The 20,983-nt window shown below is 49.2% G+C and overlaps 1 protein-coding gene across 1 annotated transcript; it reads right to left on the bottom strand.

Moving 5' to 3' along the window:
- Positions 1 to 6,408: 6,408 nt before the first annotated feature.
- LOC141922151 (AF4/FMR2 family member 1-like) lies at positions 6,409 to 13,431 on the bottom strand. The gene is made up of 10 exons (XM_074821285.1): positions 13,385 to 13,431; positions 12,515 to 12,578; positions 12,097 to 12,258; positions 11,545 to 11,681; positions 10,612 to 10,683; positions 9,906 to 9,999; positions 9,760 to 9,803; positions 8,775 to 8,947; positions 6,698 to 6,820; positions 6,409 to 6,550 (listed from the first exon to the last, which is right to left on the bottom strand). The coding sequence occupies exons 1-9, from the start codon at positions 13,429 to 13,431 to the stop codon at positions 6,699 to 6,701; spliced, it is 915 nt and encodes a 304-aa protein (XP_074677386.1). The 3' UTR covers positions 6,409 to 6,550; position 6,698.
- Between the last annotated feature and the right edge of the window lie 7,552 nt (positions 13,432 to 20,983).

Consider the following 20,983-nt stretch of genomic DNA (forward strand, 5'->3'; position numbering starts at 1 on the left):
ACCAAAACACTCCTGCCCAAAGAGCTTCCACAGCTCCAAAGCTGCTACTGACTCAAGGACTTCTAGAGCACTGACCTCAGAGAAGCCCAGAAACAGGAGCTTCCTGACCAGAGGCTGGGGCTCATACACCCCAGGCCCCACCCACCACCCTGACCATAATCACCTGGGGTAGGGGAGACGTGAACCCCCAGAAGGCATCCAGGCGACCAGCAGCAAGTTTTCTCCTCTGCCTTATGGTTACAGCATGCAAAATGCTGAATGAAGAAAGCGACCCTTCCTGGAAACGACAAGATCTGTTCTTCCACTGCCTCTATTGATCCAGCGATGGGACCAGGTAGGGAATTAAACTGAGCTTTTCTGGGGTATAGATAGAAAAAGACAGGTATCATACTAAGCTGCGTAGGAAAGTAGTCGGTTAAATGCTATAACAATATCATTACCCAAAACGATGTGCTTTAGATTCTTATGAAAAAAATAAAATGCTACAGGGTTACGCTTCTTTTCTAGCAAGACCCCGCATGCTACCTAACTTCTAACAGAACTGTGTTCTGGATAGGAGTGAAGAACAAAGCAGAATTAGATCCTGTAAGAATCCCTCCTCAAAAACACCAGCAGTGACAATATATTTACTGTAGATTGCCAACAATTCTGAGTGACTTTGATGGTCTCTCCAACTACCTCCCCTAAGAGTGCCAAAGGACAGAAAAGACCAAAAAGCCTGAAACTGTATGAAGCAGCCTAATTAACACCTAAGAAGCTAGAACAAAAATAAATTGCAAAACATGATGAAAAAGACCACAGGAAATTTATCAATAATGTATGAAGGTGATCGTCTTTTCAGCTCAGCTGTTGAGGAGAGGGGCTCCAAAGAGGAGGATAATGGCGGGACACCCTTCTGAAAGCATCAAAAACCCATGGCAAAACTGCAAGCCGAGAAGGCAGAAGCCCAGGGAAGAGGGAGAGCCTCAAGTCACCTCCCCGCTGAGCAGGAAGAGTGAGCTGCGAACGAGGGCAGTGGGGACTCAGAGTGGGCAGAAACTGGAGTGACGATGCCCAATGCCCCTCATGTACAAGAGCAGCCCCCAGGGGCACGGCGAACCGGACGGGCAAACAGGGCATGGCGCATCAGTTTGTGCAGCAGTTCGTGCAGGCAGGGCGAGCGGACAGGACACAGTTCATCTCCTGGGTCTAGAACTTATCTGAGCTAGTTTCATTTTATTGTCCTGCACAAGTAGACTGAGCTATGGTCTCCCCTTGTATCAAAACCACCACCAGAAAGAACATGGTGACCCAGACGGAGCTGCCGTGCAAACATGCAGTGGTCCAGGTCCCGGGCTGCAGGGAGTGTCTGAGCCTGTCAATCCTGCCGGAGGGCAGCAGTGACAGCACCTGTGTGTGCTGCAATCAGCTGGATGACCTGCTCAGCCTGGTGGTGGAACTCAAAGAAGAGGTTGAAAGATTAAGAAGTATTAGGGAGTGCAAAAGTGACATTGATTGGTGGAGTAGCACCTTGGCACCCATGAAGCAACAGGAGCAAATGGAGGCTCCAAACGAGGCAGGCAATCCCTCATCCTCTTGCTACCAGGCAGAACGAAGGGACCTAAGAGATGGGGGAGGCTGGAAACAGGTCCCTGCTCACAGAGGCAGGAAAATCCTCTCCCAACCTCCCTCACCCTCCATGATGTCCCTTCACAATAGATTCGGGGCCCTGGAACTTTTGAATGAAGAAGAGAAGGAGGAAGAAAATGAGACAAAGAAGGAGGAAGACCAAGGTCCACCAAGGCTGGGTCATTCTAGACCAGGTATTAAAACCAGTTCTAAAAAGAACCCCAGAAGAGTCATTGAAGTGGGTGACTCCATTCTGAGGGGTGCCAAAGCCCCAATATGCAGACCAGACCCACTTCATAGGGAAGTCGCTGCTTCCCTGGGGCCCGGGTCAGGGACCTCACGGCAAAACTCCCTGCTCTAGTGAGACCCAAGGACTACTACCCGCTCTTGGTTTTTCAGGTAGGTAGCAACAATATTACCAGGAGAAGTCCTAAAGCAATGAAGAGAGATTTCAGGTCCTTGGGGAAACTGATTAAGGGGTCGGGGGCACAAATTGTGTTCTTCTCCATCCCTTCAGTTGCAAGGATGGATGAAGAAGACTACAGGAGAACTCAACAGATGAACTTGTGGCTCCGAGACTGGTGCTACTGTCAGAGCTTAGGATTTTTCAATCCTGGGTTGGTATACAGGGCACCAGACCTTTTGGCATTAGATGGGATGCACCTGTCCCAGAGGGGGAAAAGGATCTTGGGGCAGGAGTTTCTGGGCTCATTGACAGAGCTTTAAACTAGATGTGAAGGGGGAAGGGGGCAAAACATCAGTCCATCTGAAGTGCATGTATACCAATGCACACAGCATGGGTAACAAACAGGAGGAGCTTGAAGCTGTGATGAAACAGGAAAATTATGATGTTGTGGCTATTACAGAAACATGGTGGGACGTATCCCATGACTGGGGTACGCCAGTTGATGGCTACAAGCTCTTTAGGAGGGACAGACAAGGAAGGAGAGGTGGGGTGGCGCTGTATGTTAGGGACTGTTATGATTGCTTTGAGTACAAGTGTAGTGAAGACAGGGTAGAGTGTCTTTGTGTTAGAATCAGGGGGAAGGCCAACAGGGCAGATGTTGTAGTAGGAGTCTACTATAGGCCACCCACCCAGGACAGAGAGGTGGATGAAATATTCTATAGGCACTTAGGAGAAATCTCATGATCGCTTGCCCTTGTTCTTGTGGGAGACTTTAACTTCCCCGACATCTGCTGGAAATACAACACAGCAGAGCGGGATCAGTCCCAGAGATTCCTGGAATGTGTGGGAGATTATAACTTCCTGACACAGCTGGTGAGTGAACTGACCAGAGAAGGTGCCCTGCTGGATCTCCACTTTGTGAACAGAGAAGGACTGGTGGATGATGTGGTTGTTGGAGGCCGACTAGGGCACAGCGATCATGAAATAATAGAGCACTCTATTCTTAGGGAGGCCAGGAGAGAGGGAACCAGAACTGACATCATGGACTTCCAAAGGGCTGACTTTGTCTTGTTTAGGCATCTGCTTGACAGGATCCCTTGGGAGATGGTCCTGGAGGGTATAGGGGTCCAGGAAGGCTGGGCACTCTTCAAGAAGGAAGTCTTAATGGCTCAGGAGCAGGCGGTCCCCAGGTACTGTAAGAGAAGTCGGCAGCAGAGAAGGACACCCTGGCTAAACAGGGAGCTTTGGCTGGAACTCAGGGAGAAAAGGAGAGTTTACAGCCTTTGGGGCTAGCCACTCACAGTGATTACAAAGATGCTGTGAGGCTATGCAGGGCAGAAATCAGGAGGTCTAAAGCCCAGCTGGAAATTAATCTGGCTTCAGCAATCAAGGACAACAAGAAAGGTTTCTATAAGTATGTCAGTAGCAAAAGAAAGACCAGGGAGAGTCTCCATCCCCTGCTAGATGCAGAAGGAAACATGGTAACAAGCGACGAGGAAAAGGCTGAGGTGCTTAATGCCTTCTTTGCTCTTTAATAGCAAGACTAGCTGTATTGAGGGAATCCAGCCTCCTCAGCCAGAAGACAGAGACTGGGAGAATGACCCCCCCGCAATCCAGGAGATAGTCAGTGACCTATTGCATCACATAGACACACACAAGTCTATGGGACCGGATGGGATACACCCGAGGGTGCTGAAGGAGCTGGCTGGGGTGCTCGACAAGCCGCTTTCCATCATTTACCAGCAGTCCTGGCTGACTGGGGAGGTCCCAACAGATGGGAAATTGGCCAATGTGACGCCCATATATAAGAAGGGTCAGAAGGATGATCCGGGAAATTACAGGCCTGTCAGCTTCACATCAGTGCCTGGGAAGCTGATGGAGCAGCTCATCCAGAGTACCATCACACAACACATGCGGGACAACCAGATGATCAGGCCCAGTCAGCATGGGTTTATGAAAGGCAGGTCCTGCTTGACAAACCTGATCTCCTTCTACCACAGGGCGACCTGCTTGTTGGATGAGGGAAAGGCTGTGGATGTTGTCTACCTTGACTTCAGTAAGGCCTTTAATACCGTTTCCCACAGCATTCTCCTGGCGAAACTGGCTGCTCGAGGCTTGGATGGGCACACACTTTTCTGGGTAAAAAACTGGCTGGATGGCCGGGCCCAGAGAGTTGTGGTGAACGGAGTTAAATCCAGTTGGCGGCCGGTCACGAGTGGTGTCCCCCAGGGCTCGGTTGTGGGGCCACTCCTGTTTAACATCTTTATTGATGATCTAGACGAGGGGATCGAGTGCACCCTCAGTAAGTTTGCAGATGACACCAAGTTGGGTGGGAGTGGGAGTGTTGATCTGCTCGAGGGTAGGGAGGCTCTGCAGAGAGATCTGGACAGGCTGGAGCGATGGGCTGAGGCCAACTGTATGAAGTTCAATAAGGCCAAATGCCGGGTGCTGCACTTGGGCCACAACAATCCCCAGCAGCACTACAGGCTTGGGGAGGAGTGGCTGGAGACCTGCCAGTCAGAGAGGGACCTGGGGGTGTTGTCTAACAGCCGGCTGAACATGAGCCAGCAGTGTGCCCAGGTGGCCAAGAAGGCCAATGGCATCCGGGCTTGCATCAGCAATAGCGTGGCCAGCAGGGACAGGGAAGTGATCTTACCCCTCTGCTCGGCACTGGTGAGGCCACATCTCGATGACTGGGTTCAGTTTTCGGCCCCTCACTCCAAAAAGGCCATTGAATGACTCGAGTGTGTCCAGAGAATGGCAACGAAGCTGGTGCAGGGTCTGGAGCACAGGTCTGATGGGGAGCAGCTGAGGGAACTGGGGGGGTTTAGTCTGCAGGAGGCTGAGGTGAGACCTCATTGCCCTCTACAACTCCCTGAAAGGAGGGTGCAGACAGGGGGGGATAAGTCTCTTGACCCAAGGAACAAGTGCCAGGACAAGAGGGAACGGCCTCAAGCTGCGCCAGGGCAGGGTTAGACTGGCTCTTAGGAAGTATTTCTTCCCAGAAGGGGTTGTTGGGCGTTGGAATGGGCTGCCCAAGGAGGTGGTGGAGTCCCCATCCCTGGAGGGGTTGAAGAGTCGAGTTGACCCAGCGCTGAGGGATCTGGTGGAGTTGAGAACGGTCAGTGTGAGGTTAATGGTTGGACTGGAGGATCTTCAAGGTCTTTTCCAACCAAGATGATTCTGTAATCAAAATTAGCTCAAATTAATAACAAATCAGTAACAATCTAGTCCAACCCCTGACGTGAACAGGGACATCTTCATCTAGATCAAAGCACTGTTACACCTGACCGTTGATGATTTGCATGAGGTGGAATGTTCCTGTTTCTTAGGGAATGTTGAAGCGGAAAAAATGCCTCTGTGGCCCTTTCCCGGGCCGTGGCGCGTCCCCGCCCCTGCCCTCCTGCCCGTCTGACCGCCCGGAGGGAAGCGCTCCTGGCCGCGTCGATGGGTCCCGGCGCCGGGAACGGCCCCACCGGCGCTGCCGAACCGCCGCGGGCTAGGGCACGGCGGAGCCTCCCCGCCTCCCTCCTGGCGCCCCCGGGGCCGGTGCCCCCCTGCGAGGCCGGGCAGCCGCTGCGGTGCTTGGGGAGTGCGCGGGCAGGAAGGGCTGAGTGGTTTTTTTAGCTTTGTAGGGGTGGATCTCCCTTTTCTTTGCCTGAAAAGGGCGGGTTTGGGAGGTGAAATGCTCCTCGCTGCCCACCGGACCCCTCCTGACTGCCCAGCGCCCTCCGCCCCCCTCGCCCAGGGGCCGCCTCGCCTGATGGCGGGCAGGGGGAGCCACTGGTGTTTGTCCCGGGAGGGGGCTGTGAAGGCAGAAGAAAGGCTCGGATGGAGGCCGAGCAGAAGGTGCCTTTGTGTCTGCCCGTCGGTGCTCTCGGCTCCCCATTCCCTCTGCGCAGCCAGTGCAGATGAGCCGCGGGACCGCTGAAGGGAGCCTCTGCTGCTGGGGCTGCACCTTCTGCAGGTGTCTGGAGCTGCTAAATGAGGCCTTGAATTCATCTGGATTTAAGGGAGGGAACTTCAGAATCCCCCCCAGCTCTGCCTGCATTGGGTTCCCCACACCCTCTCCCTCCCTCGGTCAAGCCTGATGCCAGGTCTGGGCAAACCATTCTCAGGGTGCTGGTGCTGGGGGCAGTGGTGGTGCCAGTTCGGAGCCACTGAACGCCCTGAGCATGCTGCCGCTCTGCTGCGGCAGATCTCCAGTGCCTTCTAAGGAAGCAGAGGCGAAGCTGATCCCTCTGCTCCCAGAGGCTCCTGCCACAAACCAAACGCCCTCTGTGCCTCCGCCGGCACCCCGAAATCCTGCCCTCGACCCCAGCCTGTGCGCACAGGATAAACCCCCCGGCCTGTGCACAGCTCAGAGGGAGTGAAGCACCCAATTGCTGCCAGAGTTAAAAAAAGAAAAAAGTTTTATTCTCTTTTTTACGCTGCGGGTGTCAGTGCCGGTGTCGGTGTCGATGCAGGTGACGGTGTCAGTATCGGTGTCACTGTGGGTGTCGGTGTTGGAGGCACTGTCGGTGCTGGTGTTGGTGCCTGTTTTCAAAGTTCAACATTATTGCAGTGTGACCATGTTCCATCTCCATTTGTTCCCCCTTACAGGTGCTTTTAATCCAATAATTCAACAAGTCAGACTGTTACTTGGGCTTCAAAAGTGCAAATAAGTTCCAGGTACTCACCCACCTTAAGGTGTAGCTGTTTCCCGTCTCAGCCACTGCAAACCCTGCCTAGCATAGCATACCACTTCGGGCACGCTGCTGTTCAGTGCCAGAGCACATGTCGCTGTGCTGAGTTCAGCAAAAAACTCTGGAAAAAGGGGAGGCAGAGAGAAAACATTTGGTTGGTTTCACACAACAGGCACATCTGACAGGCGAGGGGCAGCGAGCAGCGGCAGCAGCAGCACCCTGTCAGTCGGCAGGTCCCACTAAACACATCGTTAATGCAGAGAGCTCAGCAACAGTCGAAGGCCGGGCAGCGTCACAAGCACAGAGGGCAGGGCATGTGGGAGGAAAACGCACTCACACAGGCACACACACGCTGAACCGCCTTCCTGGGCTCTGGCTTTGAAAGAACACCGAGACGCCGCGGTAGGTGGGCAGGAGTTTGGGTGTTCACACCCCAGTCCCTACTGGGGTGCCTGGGCGTGCTTCCCCCAGGTTTTAAACCTGCCAACTTTGTTGTCTTTCTGAGCAATTCCTGGCAGCACACACAGCTGTCACCAGGCTGGTCCCTTTGCTTCACCCATCCTCAGACCTTGGAGACATCAGGATTTCTCAGCTGAACAGGTTTCAAAATCTGTCCAGCTGGCCAGGCAATACAGCTCTGACTGGGGTTGCTCACAGCTGGGCACGTCAGACAGATTGAAGAGAGCCCTCCTCTCCTGCCGCCAGCTCCAGCTCTGCACAGGTGGCTCCAACATCACTCACAACCAACCGCTTTCCACTAGTTTTCAACTTCCCTGTTTAAGGGATATCTGAAGGCCACTGCTCTTTCCTCCTCCTCTTATTCCCTATGAATTGCAGAAAAGAATCAAGGATGTGGCCTTCTTTTTTTTTTTTTAGTTTGATGTACTCGCTCTCTGTACCTCTGAGCATCTGTACCTTACACTGAGTATCAACAAGCTCCAGGTCTGAAACTCCTTCACCATCCTGAACAGCGGCAACAACTGCCAAACCCACAGAAGTCTTTACTATTCTCCTGCACAGATCCACTCCCCTGGGAGTATTTACTACCCCAGTCATCATTCCCCTCCATTAAAACAGCAACACAGAGCAGGTTTTGTCCTTCTCAGTGACAGCCTTTGGAGGATATAACCCAAAATACTACACACGCATTGCTGCTGCGAGCAGAGATTTGCTCAGAGGACACCCAGCAACTGAAGTTACTCTCTTCAAAGGGGACTTGCAAAGCCTTTTCAATTTCAGCAGCTGCCTCGGTGTGAGGATTTTTACAGCCCTCCCACAATTCAGCCAGGCTCATCGTGCTTATTTTCTCATGCCAGTTTGCCGACAGACGGTGGCAATACATCCTGTCGCCCACAGCAACTAACAAAAGTTTGGGTTTTATGAGAAATGACACTGCAAACACCACGTGGGATGGCAGGTTACAGACTGAACTGCACCCACTCTAGGGCTTTTGCTTATTCACCGTTGCTTGTACCACAGGAGAACACAACACTTTTAACAACAAAAGTGTAAAATCCAAAAAGTAGAAGCAATTTCAGGAAATGGTACTGGCAAATACTGGTCTCGTGCCCACCAAGGACTCCAATGCAAGAGCTGCTCAGCTTCTCTGTTACGGAGAGAAGCCAGCTTCACCGTTTTCAAGGCCAAAATACCTGCAGGTTTGACAAACCAACTAAAACACAAGGCTACAGGCCAAAACCCTGTTTTTAAAGAAGGGGAACCAACTCAGAAAAGCTAAGCGCCCCCAAGGGAAAAACAAACCGCAAAAACCCCCTTATGCTTCTCGTGTTACCATGAAGCAAGTTGGCTGGTTCCCTGCACTTGATACCCTCACCCCTTAGCTCTTAAGACCTCTGAGGGTGCCAAGACAACCTTTGAATTGGAGCACTCATCAATTTATCACCATCAGGTATCTCTGCCAATAACCTGCCAATGTGCCACAGCTGTCTGCTTCAACATACGTGATGCATTGATCATCCGGTACGGCGTTTGCTACACTGAGCGTTAGGATTGAAGCAAGTACATACACACAACCACCACACATGTGACCGAAAAGCCAGAGGGCAAAAACTTACCCGTGTTCTTCCCAGCCAGTGCATCGGCCTTTTCCCAAATATCACATGCATAGAGGATATGGGAAGTGATGTTGACATAGGCAGAGGTGATGTTTGGGATGTTGTAGGGCACAGTGACTGCAGAGCCATTGCTGTTTCTGCTGTAGCTGCCAGCATAAGTCATGCCTGTGCTTCTGCAGGAGAAAGAAACACCATCATGAACATTTAACTTCAGAGTGAAAGACATCAGACTATTTTATGCCAGGAGCTATTTGGTACCCTCCAGGCCTGCAGGATGGAGTGGATTGTTGAAAACTGAGATGTGTTCAGCTGCGTAACAAGTAATTCGGTAGCCCTCTGCCAAATGCAATCGCCACCGCACACAGAAAAACTCTTTCTTACTCCCTATCGTTCAAACGTGGGCCAAGTGTGCTGGGCACTGGGTCAAACACTGTTACGTGACAGCTTGACTTTGACTGCCACATACACAGCAACACTGGTGCAGGTACACAGAAAGGACAAAGTGCTCAACAACTCAGAAATAGAAAATTAGCTTTTTTTTCTTAAGTGGTGACTAAGCCAAAGAGAAAACTATGAACTATGTTATGCTACCACAGGATGAAGGCATAATCCTACTGGGCAGTTGCTAGGGAGGTAGGGATAGCATCCCGTTAAGTCTCAAGGGATCTCTAACAAATGACAACAACAACAGGGGCTCTGACACAGCAGTGACAATACCTTCCTTGGTCCCCTGACCTGCTTCTCGGGTGGAGAACTGCTCTGCTTAATATAACTCTGGACTTCATAACAAAAAACACTTTCCGAGGAGAAAAGACAGGAAGGAGAGAGCAGAAATACTCCTGACCCTAACGGTATGATTTCAGGGGGCAAGAAGGAGCGAGTGGTGAGGCACTCCCAAATGGAGGCAGCAACTCAAACACTCCAGCTCCTGTTTTCACTCACACCTTCGTAGAAATATGACAACGTACGTATTTTTAAATCTTACCTTGCAACACATGGAGAAGGTGCTTGTGTAGATCTGGAGGAACTCTGCAGCAAGGAACAGAACTCTTGTTAGGTTTGGGCTATTCAGCCAACATCAGTAAGTCCCGCAGCCACCCAGCTGGCAGCTCAGTAACACGCATGCCCTACCTTGAAGTGCTCATTCAGGATCCTGGAATACTTCAGGGCAGTGTCTTTTTTGTAACGGAACATTGCCATGTGCAGAAGGGACTGGCAGTGCATGCTGTGAACAGAAACACACCCAAGCATCAGTGCTGACGCTGGCTACTGCCTGCTCAGCAGTCACCAGCCTTGTGGGACAGAGGCAGGCACACATCAGCTGCACTGCAGCGGCAAGAAAGCTCCGAATGTCTCCTCCTCCGGCTCAGCTTAAGAAAAGACTCTTTAAAAACATCCCAAGGGAAAAAAAGCAACTGAGCAACCAAGGAAGGTCCATGCCTGGTCTTTTATATAAACATGTGCCCAGCCTCCCGTAGGTGTCACAGGCTGAGTAAGCCCCCGTCCAGAAGAGCCTTTGCTATGTTCAGCTTCAGTCTCAGTTACGCAGCTTAAACATGGGCAGCCAAATCGCATTCTCTCACCTTCAGAGAAAGCCCTTATCAGCTCTCCAGTTACCAGCAGATCTAATTTTAGAGCCTGTGCCTTCCACATGTGGTCCCTTTTGATATCCCGGCTTCCTTTAGAGATGTTCCAGTTCATTCTGGTTTTTATATTGTGGGGTTTTTTTTCCTTGCAGAACTCCAATTCCCATTTAACTCATTCCTTTGCCCCTGAAAGTAATGGGTCTATCAAGTCTAAAAACAGAATATGAAGCCACAGAAAAACAGTTACATACCATAACACAGCAAAGATTTTGTCCTGTGAAGATGCTGTGGAGTCTGTAAAGGACTTCAGTGTCATGATGAATCTAAGGAAACAAAATGAACAGAATCTTGTCAGCCATCAGTGCTCTGAAGTCCCACCGTTCATGAAAAATCATGTCATGCCATTATCTCAAACACCAGTCCAAAAGTCAGGAAACCTGCTCTGGCACTGAGTGGTTTGTACAATCCTGAGCAGAGGACTGTGTCTCCAAATGCCTTGTTTCCCAGGCAGCAGGAACAGATGTGGCCCCTTATGTGACTCACTCTCCTCTTACACTGATTAACAGGCAACATCCCTACAAGTAGAAGCCCTCCATAGGCCAGCTCTAGGCCTGGGGCCCAGAAGAGGTGCCCCCACTACTGAAGGTGAAATATTAATTCAAGTGTTTCTGGACAAGACAGACATCTTAGTGGAAATGTTTCTTCTGGCAAAAAACAAGCAAGCCAATCCCCTTTTTGAAAACAAAGCAACAACAGCATCTTGGAAATACAGTCCATCAAGTTCATCAAGACCAGAAAGCACAAACTGTTCTTCCACACACAGTACAGTTGCTTTGTTTTTCTTAACTGAAATACTACTGAGCCGACATGCAAAAGTAACACCAGATCTGGATAAATTAAAAACTCCTTCATGTTCTTGACTGTCATAACCAGTGTCCTCTGGTGTACCTCGGCTGCGTGGCTCAGGTGCCGAGCAGGACACGGTGACTTCTTCTGATCAGCAGTGCTGAAACATGTCAAAGGATTTGTCTCTGGTGCCTCGCCAAGGGCTGTCTCGTGCTTGTGCAGCAACCCGGGCTCTGCTCCGTGGGGGGAATCCAGAGCTGCCAGTTGCAAACAACAACACAACTCCCCCTCCCGCTCCAAACACGCTGCCTGACCACCACGCTGTGAAAACCGCTTACTTGAGGAGATCTATGGTGCCTCTGAACACGCTGGAAGCGCATTTTGGTTCTCTTGGGTCTGATTCCAAGGCAATCCCGTATTCGATGAAGGAAAGGGCAGCATCTAGGTACTGGAAGGCCCTTCCAGTCTTGTCGGTCTATTGAGAAGAAAATTCTCATTTTTAGACTAAGACAAAAGCTACTTCTCTCAAGCGTACCCGAATTCCTTTTTTCTCCCTAGTTAGGTGGGATTTGAAGAAAGAAAAAGAGGTAAGTCAGGCCTCTGGGTGATAATTAAAGGGTTCTCAGCAGAACCCCTAATGTGGTCCCAGTCATCAGCTTTGTGTGCTCTGGCTATTTGTATCTCTCCCTTGATGGTTTCTTTGAGTAATTTATTACCTTCAGATGTTTTGGATATTATTGTCTGGTCTTGGAGGCCTGCCTCGGGAGAGGCAGATGGGGCTTGCCCACTGCAGTATTCCCTCACTTCATTTTCACAGGTAAATGGCAAGTGGCAAATGCACATTATCTGAGTGAACCATCATTAGCAACAAAAGGTGTTCCTTCACACACACTGTTAAACTGCCCATAGCGCAGAAAGCCAGTGACATCTGCAACGGTCACTTCCAAGTCTTGTTCACCAGCAACACAATTACCGTGAGGATCCTGATGGTTCAGAGTAAACTGTGTTGTAACTAACTGTTGCACCTCTCTTCCAAGGGCTTTGTGGTAGCTCTGCAAAGCCAACAGGCCTGCTGACCTCAGACAGCGCCAGCTCTGAATCCTGCTCTCTAGGTGTGTTCTCTAGGTGTGTTTATAACCAAGGGAAATGTCTGAACACTTGGCAGATAAAGACAGCCTCCCCACGGGCGACTCGAACATACTCCAAGGGTGGAAGTCATGTTAGCCAGTGAATCTTATCCCATGCAGGCAGGGATCGGCTCTGAATGCAAGAGCTGGTGAGCATTTCCAGCACAGGGCCGAGACTTACCATTGCATCAGCTTTGTGCTTCAGCCTCCTCGCCTCTTCAATGTAGTATTCCACCGGGCACTGTCTGAATTGGGGACAGAGAGAGGAAAAACAGAGAAAAAGGGTGGGAGAATGATCAGTTTTACCTTCCTATCCAGAGGATGCCAGGAGTCCAAACATCCTGTTTTGGTAAGCCCGTTACAGCCTTATCAAACACACCTTACAATTATGATAGTCACTGAATGAGTGTTGTCTGCATGTTCAGAAATGCGCAACAGCTGAATGCACAGATAAAATGAATTGTTTTCTTAAAAAATGTGTGTCAGAATAACATTTCAAAATAAAAAGCCACCAGAGGTTAGGCTACTGTGAGGCCAGGTTTACTTCTTTGGCCCCATGGAAAGATCGTAGTGATGTGATCTCCTATCATTCCTCAAGTACAATCCCACAGACACATTTTGATTGAAATATACAGTAAACTTTGCAGTGCCAGACACTCATCTCGGAACAAAAGAGCCTGCATTCAAGTTATCTGCTTACAAGAGAGATGGTCACCAAGGCTTCTCTTGTTGATTGGTCTCAATCAACACCTAGACAATGATAAAGTTCGACCACACACAGTTCTGTGCACTGGGATAATCTATTCACCGTGCAAATAGCACACAGCCGCCTGTGCACCAACAAAACGAGCAAGTAAAGACTCACGCCCTCCCTGAAAAAGCCAGTTGCCTGCCCAGCACCTTGTGACAGAGGAGTTTGCCACTTGTCAAGAATCAGACAAATCAAAACCCATCACTTGTAGGCAGGCACCAGACACACCTCCTCTCTGATTTAAAAAGGACCTAATTTCCAGAGTAGAGTCCCTCAAACCAAGAACTGTTGTCATGAGACCTTTGCTTTGTGGTGGTATGGGGGGTATCGCAGACACCAGAAGGCATTACGAGTCAGGTCAAAATGCGAGCAGTACACTGGTCTGCAGATGATGGGGTATGTTTCAGATCTACCAGAAGGACTGCAAATGCTATGCTGGAATAAATGAGAAATTCCTGGCCATAAAGGCCACCTGAAATTCCAGTCAGTCACAATTCAAAAGGCACGCTGGCTGTGTGTCCATTGTGTCCGTCACACACAAAAGAGACAAAGACAAGAAGATGATTTTAGTGGAGAAGGGAAATGCTCCCTACCCACCCATACATACAAATCTCTTTCCTGGACTGGCCTTTGCACCTTTCACCCCTCTACAAGTTTGGGCCAGTCAGAGGGAAAAGCCTATTGGCCCTGAGGCATCTTGGTTTGGTTAGAGAAAGGGGGAGCTGCATATCCACATGCTTCAGGAGCCCCCCAGTTCAGCAGTCTCGCACGGCAGCAAGGTGAGAAAACAGAGCTCTGCCATATCCATCACATCCCTCTCTGTGTTCTCAGCTGGGAGAAGACGGGTCCCACCCAGCACCGACCCCGTGGGCACCAGCAGCCAGCCAGCAAGTGCTATTCAAAGCCCGTAACCAGTGACAGCAAAAGCAGTTGAGGGAGCAGGCAGGACGAGCATTAACACCTGACTTGCTGCTTTCATCACCACCTGTCCAGTTAAGAAACTGGCAGTGATCACCCAGTCAAAATTGATGGACATACGGTTACACTTAGGACAACGGCCTTTCCCAAGAGGCTGCCAGAACTCTCTCTGCTGTGGACGTGGTTGCTCAGTCACGGGAACAAGAGTCACGACTTCTGGGCCACACTTTCAGCTCTTTCAGCTCTTTGCAGCGGGAGTCTGAGCAAGCAACTCAATTTGTCTGCAGTTTCTCCATGTGCAAAGAGTCTTCACATCATCTTCTCACTTTACAAAGACTAAGAGCTTTAAACGCATGTGAAGTGTCACGAATCGGATAAAGCTTTCTGCTGCTTCCCACACAGAGAGAGTACAAACTTCCCCCAAATAAAGATGACAGCAGAACCCAGAAGGAGGAAGACATGGGCAAAGAACAAGACGTTCATCGACTCCTAGAACAGCTTAGGTTGGAAGGGACCTTTAAAGATCATCTAGTCCAACTCCCTTTTTAAAAGCATTGCAAGGCTACTTCTATTTCTCATGAGAGCAGAAATAATTGATACTTGAACTCTCAAGTCTTACTCACTGAGCATCATAGAACAGTTGGGGTTTGAAGGGACCTTTAGAAGTCATCTAGTCCAACCCCCCCTGCAATGAGCAGGGACATCTTCAGCTAGAGGGCAATTTCTCTTGCCATCCCCTGATGCCCCTGAACTACCGTGCAGAACAAGCCCTTGCTACTCCCCACAGAGCTGCTGCCACCTCCCAGATCACTGCGGGCAATCATCTGCTGCCAGATCACCACCACTGCAGTCTGGAGAAGGGGAAACGACTCCTGCATCCCTGCAGGCAGGCAGTCTACCACACTGTTTGCAACGCAAACAACATATCATTGTTTTGCACAAATTTGTTCCCTGTACCTGGTCCGAAAGAGCAGTGCAAATCCTTGCCTATCGGCTTAGAAGGAAAAGCAGCACAGGCACAACTGGCAATTAAATTTCTTGCAGCATGAACAGATTTTTTGAGCTACGTGTAATACACGGACCAGAGCATGCAGCAAGGTAAGCTGCAGGATGGACAAGTTGGTGTTTCAAATGGTGAAGTTTTCATCCCCATCTCAGCTGTTGGAAATCAGGACAAATGCCACAACATTCAAGGCTTTTGCAGCAGTGTAAAGCAAGTATGGGGGGATGACCAGCCACTGAAACATCAGCTTATGCTTGGATGACTAGAACCATAATCCTCAGCATTAAGGACAGAGAGGAAGACAGGTGACACCCAAGTATCACTTCACATCTGCAACAAATACAAAGGCAAATCAATTACATTCCCACAGCCACATGGTTGGTTCCAGGATGTAAAGAGAAATCTGCAGCAGATGAAGTTTCAGAAGGCACATTAGGTTAGAAGCAAACTCACAAGTATGAGGACAGGAGATACAGTTCTTTTGCCTTAACCTCTTAAAGAAAGACTCAGTTTTATGCATCTTTCTGCCATCCCACCAGTGTATACTCACTTCGATTTACTGGAGTCCTTCTCAGCTGAAGACTGCAATGACTTTGTTTCTTTTTCTGATTTCTTTCTCTTCTGATCAATCTCCTTCTCCACTTCCCTCTAACAAGAAGGAAAAAAAAAAAGAAAAAATCACTCAGGTTTTCAAAGTGCATGTAAAGTACAGACCAACTAAGCTTGATCGATTCTGGTTAAAGAAAGAAAAGACATGATATTGGAATCAACAAAGGGGGAACCCAGAGCACAGCGGATCTAGATTTCAGGCTCACTGACAAGTATCCTCAAATGACATTTTATCTACTTTTGCTTAGATAGATTAATTATTTTGTAGTGAAGGGGGTGCAACTGCTAAACCTCTTGTTGCTAATGGTAATCAAAATTAAGGCACTTCCATTGCTGAAAACAAGCATTTCATCTGTTCTGGATGAACTTTTTTCTCCTCCCTCAGTCTGAATCGTACAGACAGGTATTCAGATTCCTCCTGGGAAAGTCATGAACTGCAAGCAATTGTGTTTTGTGACACACCTTATCAAAGGGAAGGAAAAAACTGCGTTCACAGGGGAGTTAGATCTCTCAGATTGCCCCAGATGTGCAGGGGGTTTTGGTTTTATTAACAAGAATCTGGTACAGGTGAAATTTTAAACAGTCAGTTAAAATCATTGCCATTGTCTTCCTGAAGAACAAGAACCATTAAGGCACAGGGGTGATAAATAATACTTTTTAATTGCACCCCACAGATCTTAAAATACCAGGTGTGCAAATCATCAGCCCACCTGAATTAAAAACTTCAGCATAATTTCTTGCATGCCAGGCAAATGTAAAAGAAACTGCACTGATCAGTCAGCATCACCCACAGTGTGCCTGGTGGTGGGCAGAAGCATTCCAGGCCTTGCTGTCTCCCTCCTGAGAGCACAGCCAGGTTTATGTCACCGTGATGGAGCTCAGTGGGTTGTGCTGGGTACAGTCCCTCTGGCAGTGTGCTCAGGGCAAGGCTCCAGCACCTCAATCATGGCCTGGAACTGTTTCCCAGGTTGCCACAGATGTCTGACAGCTGGACCTGGCCTAGCTGGCCACCAAGTCTGAGCCTCCAAAGACACTGATGCACCATGACATAAGAGAGGCAGCAAGGCTCTGAGGTGAGTTTTCCTGCAATTAGACACTCAGACTGCAAGAGGAGACATGTCTAACATCAAACAGCTCCTCTCTGGGGTCTCTGAGACAACAGGAGAAGTGACAGATTTACTGCCTTCTCTACCTTTCTCTGCAAGAGGGGGACTGCCAGCTTCCCTCAAGATTCTTCACCATTTCCCTGCTCTTCTCAATTCTCCCCCACAACTATGAGAAGCTCAGAAAATTATGAGACTAAAGGAAACCCATGCGGGAACTAAGGGTATTCACCCACACCTGCTAAGCCACCTGCTCCGTGAGGAGAACCAAAAAGGTGTGCAGGCCCTGGCATACCCCCAGGGAACACCCACTCACCATAGGCCTGCAGCCAACTCTTTGTGCACCTGAACCACTGGCTGGAGGGACATTCACAGTCCCCTTTGGGAGGGAGCTTCCCAAAAACCACTAGTGAGTAGTGGCCACCTCAGCTAAAGGACTGTCTTGTCATTGAAGGGAAAGCAACTCTTACAGCTGAAAGACTCTGCAGAGGGGTCTCTGGGAAGCCCCTCACTGGACACATTAACATTGTGGCTGGCACCACAGCAGCTTCAGGGACAACCTGAGACGTTTGCTGCATAGTTATCCAAGCGCTGAGATCCAAAGCAGGGTTCAGTGATGGGTGTTACTATCAGTGACCCTGGCTCAGTTCACAGTCTGCATTGATGGACAAGCAAAAGGCAGGGGGCTGCTGCTCTCACCCCTAGGAGTAACACAGGTGACACCTGCAGAATTTGTTCATCTTTGTGTAAGCAAGCAATCACGACTGTTTTGTGGAAAGAAATGACTTCACCCAGGAAAAGACTACACTGCTCAGGCTGAGGTTGCACAGTGAAAGGCAGCAGAAGGTGCCCACGTGGACAAAACCGAAACACACAGACCGGGGCGGCCTGGGTGGGTTCTCCCTCTGGACACCCCCACAAACTGCAGGCAAGGTGCTCTCCCACAGCAGACATTAAATGGGTAGTGCAGATGGCTGCAGAGTCTGGGAGGTGCTGCAGATACTGTGTTGCTTTGAAAGGGGTTGCAAGGGGAAGGGGCACCACAGCGCTTCTTGGGTTGAAAGCCAGAGAAACCCACAGATGCTACCAGGGGGCTGGTCAGCCACACGCTGACACAGCCTGCTGCCAGAAGCTCCTCCAACATAGGAGGGCTGGGGCTTTGTTATCTCAGAAAGCTAGTATTCCAACAAAAAACATCCAAAAATGTGTTAAAACACCAAAGCATTTGTTAGCTTACAGGGCTTTTCACATGCTCAGCAGGGGATTTGTGACCAACAGGAAACACCTGTGGACAGTTTTGATGCACACTCCCTTTAGAAGCAGGATAACACCTTGAGAGAAGGAGCATAATGGATCCACTCCCAAGCTATGAAGCGGAAACAAACTCTACACGTGTGTTTTTCAACCACCACTTTGGTCCTTGTACAAACCCACCTCTACCTCCACCTCTCACCTTCCTCTTTTGACGGGACTTGTCACGAGTGTCTGTGATTTTCCTCCCCAGGTCCCACTTCCTCTCACCAGGGAGTTCCTTGGCCTCTGCTCTCTTCTGGTGACTGCCGGGAGAGTGTGGTGACTTCTGGTGACTGGCGGGGCAGTCCCTCACCTGCGAGAGCAACTGCTTCTCCCTGACAGACAAGGAAAGTTTGTCCTGGTGGAAATCCTCTCTGGCCACCATGGCAGGCCTGTGACCACTGGTCCTGCTTGGGGGTTGTGCCCTGGCCTTGAGGAAGGGGACTGAGAGCAAGATGCTCCTGGGCGTTGCCAGGCAAAACATCTCTCACAGGCTTGGGGTCCAGGAAGGGTTTGGCATTGGCCTGGTGGGAGCTCTTGTGCTTTCTGCTCTCAACGGGCACTTGCAGTACCGGCTTCAGGTCTCACACTCACCCTTCACTACAACAACTGAAAATCCCATCAGCTCCAGTGTGATCTACACATACACTCGCGGAGGGGAAGAGCAGAAAAGAAGGGAACAGTTGGGGAAATACCATTCTGGTTCCTAGGCCAAACCCAGCATGCCTGGATTATTCATTTCTAACTGGAGCCTTCAGTAAAACCCCACACAACTAAAGCCAGTTTTCAAGAGCAGCTTCAGGCAGTTAGAAACCAAAGCCTGTATCTAACAAGAGAAACCAGGAGCCTTTACCCATCTACCCCCTATATAAAAAGTAGTTGTGGTTTTCCTCCTTATTTGGTCTAGCTAGTAGTTTGGGAACAAACCTGTACCTTGGAGGAGCAAGTGAAGAAGGTGGCTTTTCAGCAACCTGTTTTGTTCACAAAAACAAAGAGGAGAGGGGGAGGAAAGGTGAGCTTAAGGTAGTTGGAACAACACCACAAGTCATGATGATTTAAAGGGATGTCTAAAACTGACTTGGTCTAAACATTTAAAACATCTAAAACTGACTTGGTCATCACTATCCTCTTCACTATCACTGAGCTGCAGGTCATCCTGGAGGATTCTGAAAGACAGCCAGAAGATAAACATCAGCCAAGGCAGACACAGTTTCAAGCAGCAGACACTGAAAAAGACTTGGTTTGCGCCTGCCAAAACAAACCAGCCTCCCACATCCTTTTTGAACATTCGGCATGCTCAGTCTCCTCAACCCTGTCGTTACCTATATAAGTGATAAAATGAGAACACACAACCTGGACATTTCACTGCGCTTTCCAACTGATCTCAGGACGGTTTGCAATGGAGGTCAGTATTGCCAGCTGCCATCTACAAAGTCCTGTGAGGGGACTACTCCTCAGCGCCGGTTACCTAGCGCACTCACAACACAGCCCACAAAGGTTACCTAGCACACCAACACAGCGGTTACCTAGCGCACTAACATGGCAGGGCAGGCTGGAAGAAGTGTGACCTTTGTAGAGCAAGAGGCTAGCACGCTGTTTGCCCCCACGGGCTCCCCAAGGGGCAGACAGCATTGTCTCTGCACCAGAAGCTGGGCATGCTCATGCTCTCTGCTCTCAGGGGTGGCGAATATTTCGTCACAGGGGTTCTCTTTTTGCTGCTGAAGTCTCCTGTCACACATACATAAGTAAATGCCAAGGTCAAGCCTGTCTCCTATCTCTTCTCTACACAATGAACTTCATGCTCCTGCACATCTCAGCAGTAACCGTAACACTGAGCAGTTCTCAAAGCAGTTTATAAGCGGGAAGGCACAAACCCTCTTTTACTATTGCTAGAGAAGAGAGCAGGCTGCCTGCAAATGTTTCCCAAAGCATAATCTACTCCTCTGCCTGCAAGTGGTAACTACTGCTTGCAATTTCAATGCATTAGGTCCTCAGAAGGCTGGAAGGGAAGGATTTGTGGGGAGGGACCCAAAGTCCTCCCAAATTTTCATCACCCTCTTTGGCAGTCATGCGGGTATCCCAAAAGGAGCTGGAAAACAGACAGGCAAAACTCTTGCTGTTCAAAAGTATTGTGATTCAGATCTTGAAACTGGCTGGAGACAGACTCCTCAACCCAGAGAATTACACAAGTGTCATTCCAAAAATGGGATGAAAAGGTTGGGAACAGAGACAGGGATCTTAATCAATCAGGTCAAAACTCTTGCTTGTTTCAACCTCCTTTGAAACGAAGGGCTCTCTGTAAGAAATTTTTCTCATGCCCAAATAAGAAAAATAAGCCTCCAAGCCCTCATGACAACACATTTTATAGCAAGAAACCAAATAGGAAAGATCCCCAGTGAACCACATCACCTTGGAAAAGTGGGGAGTTGGTGTTCCTGATGCTTGTTGGGAAAACTACACAAATTTTCAAACTCCTTCAAGCCATCATGTCAAACTATGAATAAAATGAAAAGATTTACTGACCCCACAGTCCCCGAGTATCTCTCGCCGATGGAGAGGTTCTCAGTGCACAAGGACTCACAAAGGTTTACGTGCTTGCTTTGTTCAGCCATTTTGACTTTGCCATTCCCCTGTGACTACCCTCCTTCTAAGAGAAAACATAACAGGGAAAAGAAGAAATATCTTAAGAAAGGTAGAAATGCATATATACACACTATTAAAAAAGGCTGTAGAAATTTCATCTTCACCCCACTTTGCAACTAGCTCACATTCTGAGAATATCAATTGGTGTTTTTAGAAAGTCCACATGAAAAGTTCTTTTCCTTTGTTTGTTTTTTGAAATAAAAATAATATTTTAAAAAAAGACAATACTTTTAGAAAACTTTTCCTTGAGCAATTGCAGAGAGGTATACCATAGGATTGCTTTAAAATTTCACCCCTGGTTTTCACAGTTTTCGTAGCTGTAGCTTCACT

Source organism: Strix aluco, chromosome 4 (assembly GCF_031877795.1).
Source record: "Strix aluco isolate bStrAlu1 chromosome 4, bStrAlu1.hap1, whole genome shotgun sequence".
In the NCBI taxonomy this organism is placed as follows: Eukaryota; Metazoa; Chordata; class Aves; order Strigiformes; family Strigidae; genus Strix; species Strix aluco.

Bases quoted from the DNA above. Each gene is read 5' to 3' on its own strand.
- LOC141922151 (XM_074821285.1), bottom strand. From the start codon at position 13,431: ATGCCTTCTGGTGTCTGCGATACCCCCCATACCACCACAAAGCAAAG. The intron at 9,804-9,905 runs GTAGGGCATGCG...TCCTTGCTGCAG, and splicing joins TCCTGAATGAGCACTTCAAG to AGTTCCTCCAGATCTACACA. The intron at 6,821-8,774 runs GTAAGTTTTTGC...CCCTTTTTCCAG, and splicing joins ACTGGCTGGGAAGAACACGG to AGTTTTTTGCTGAACTCAGC.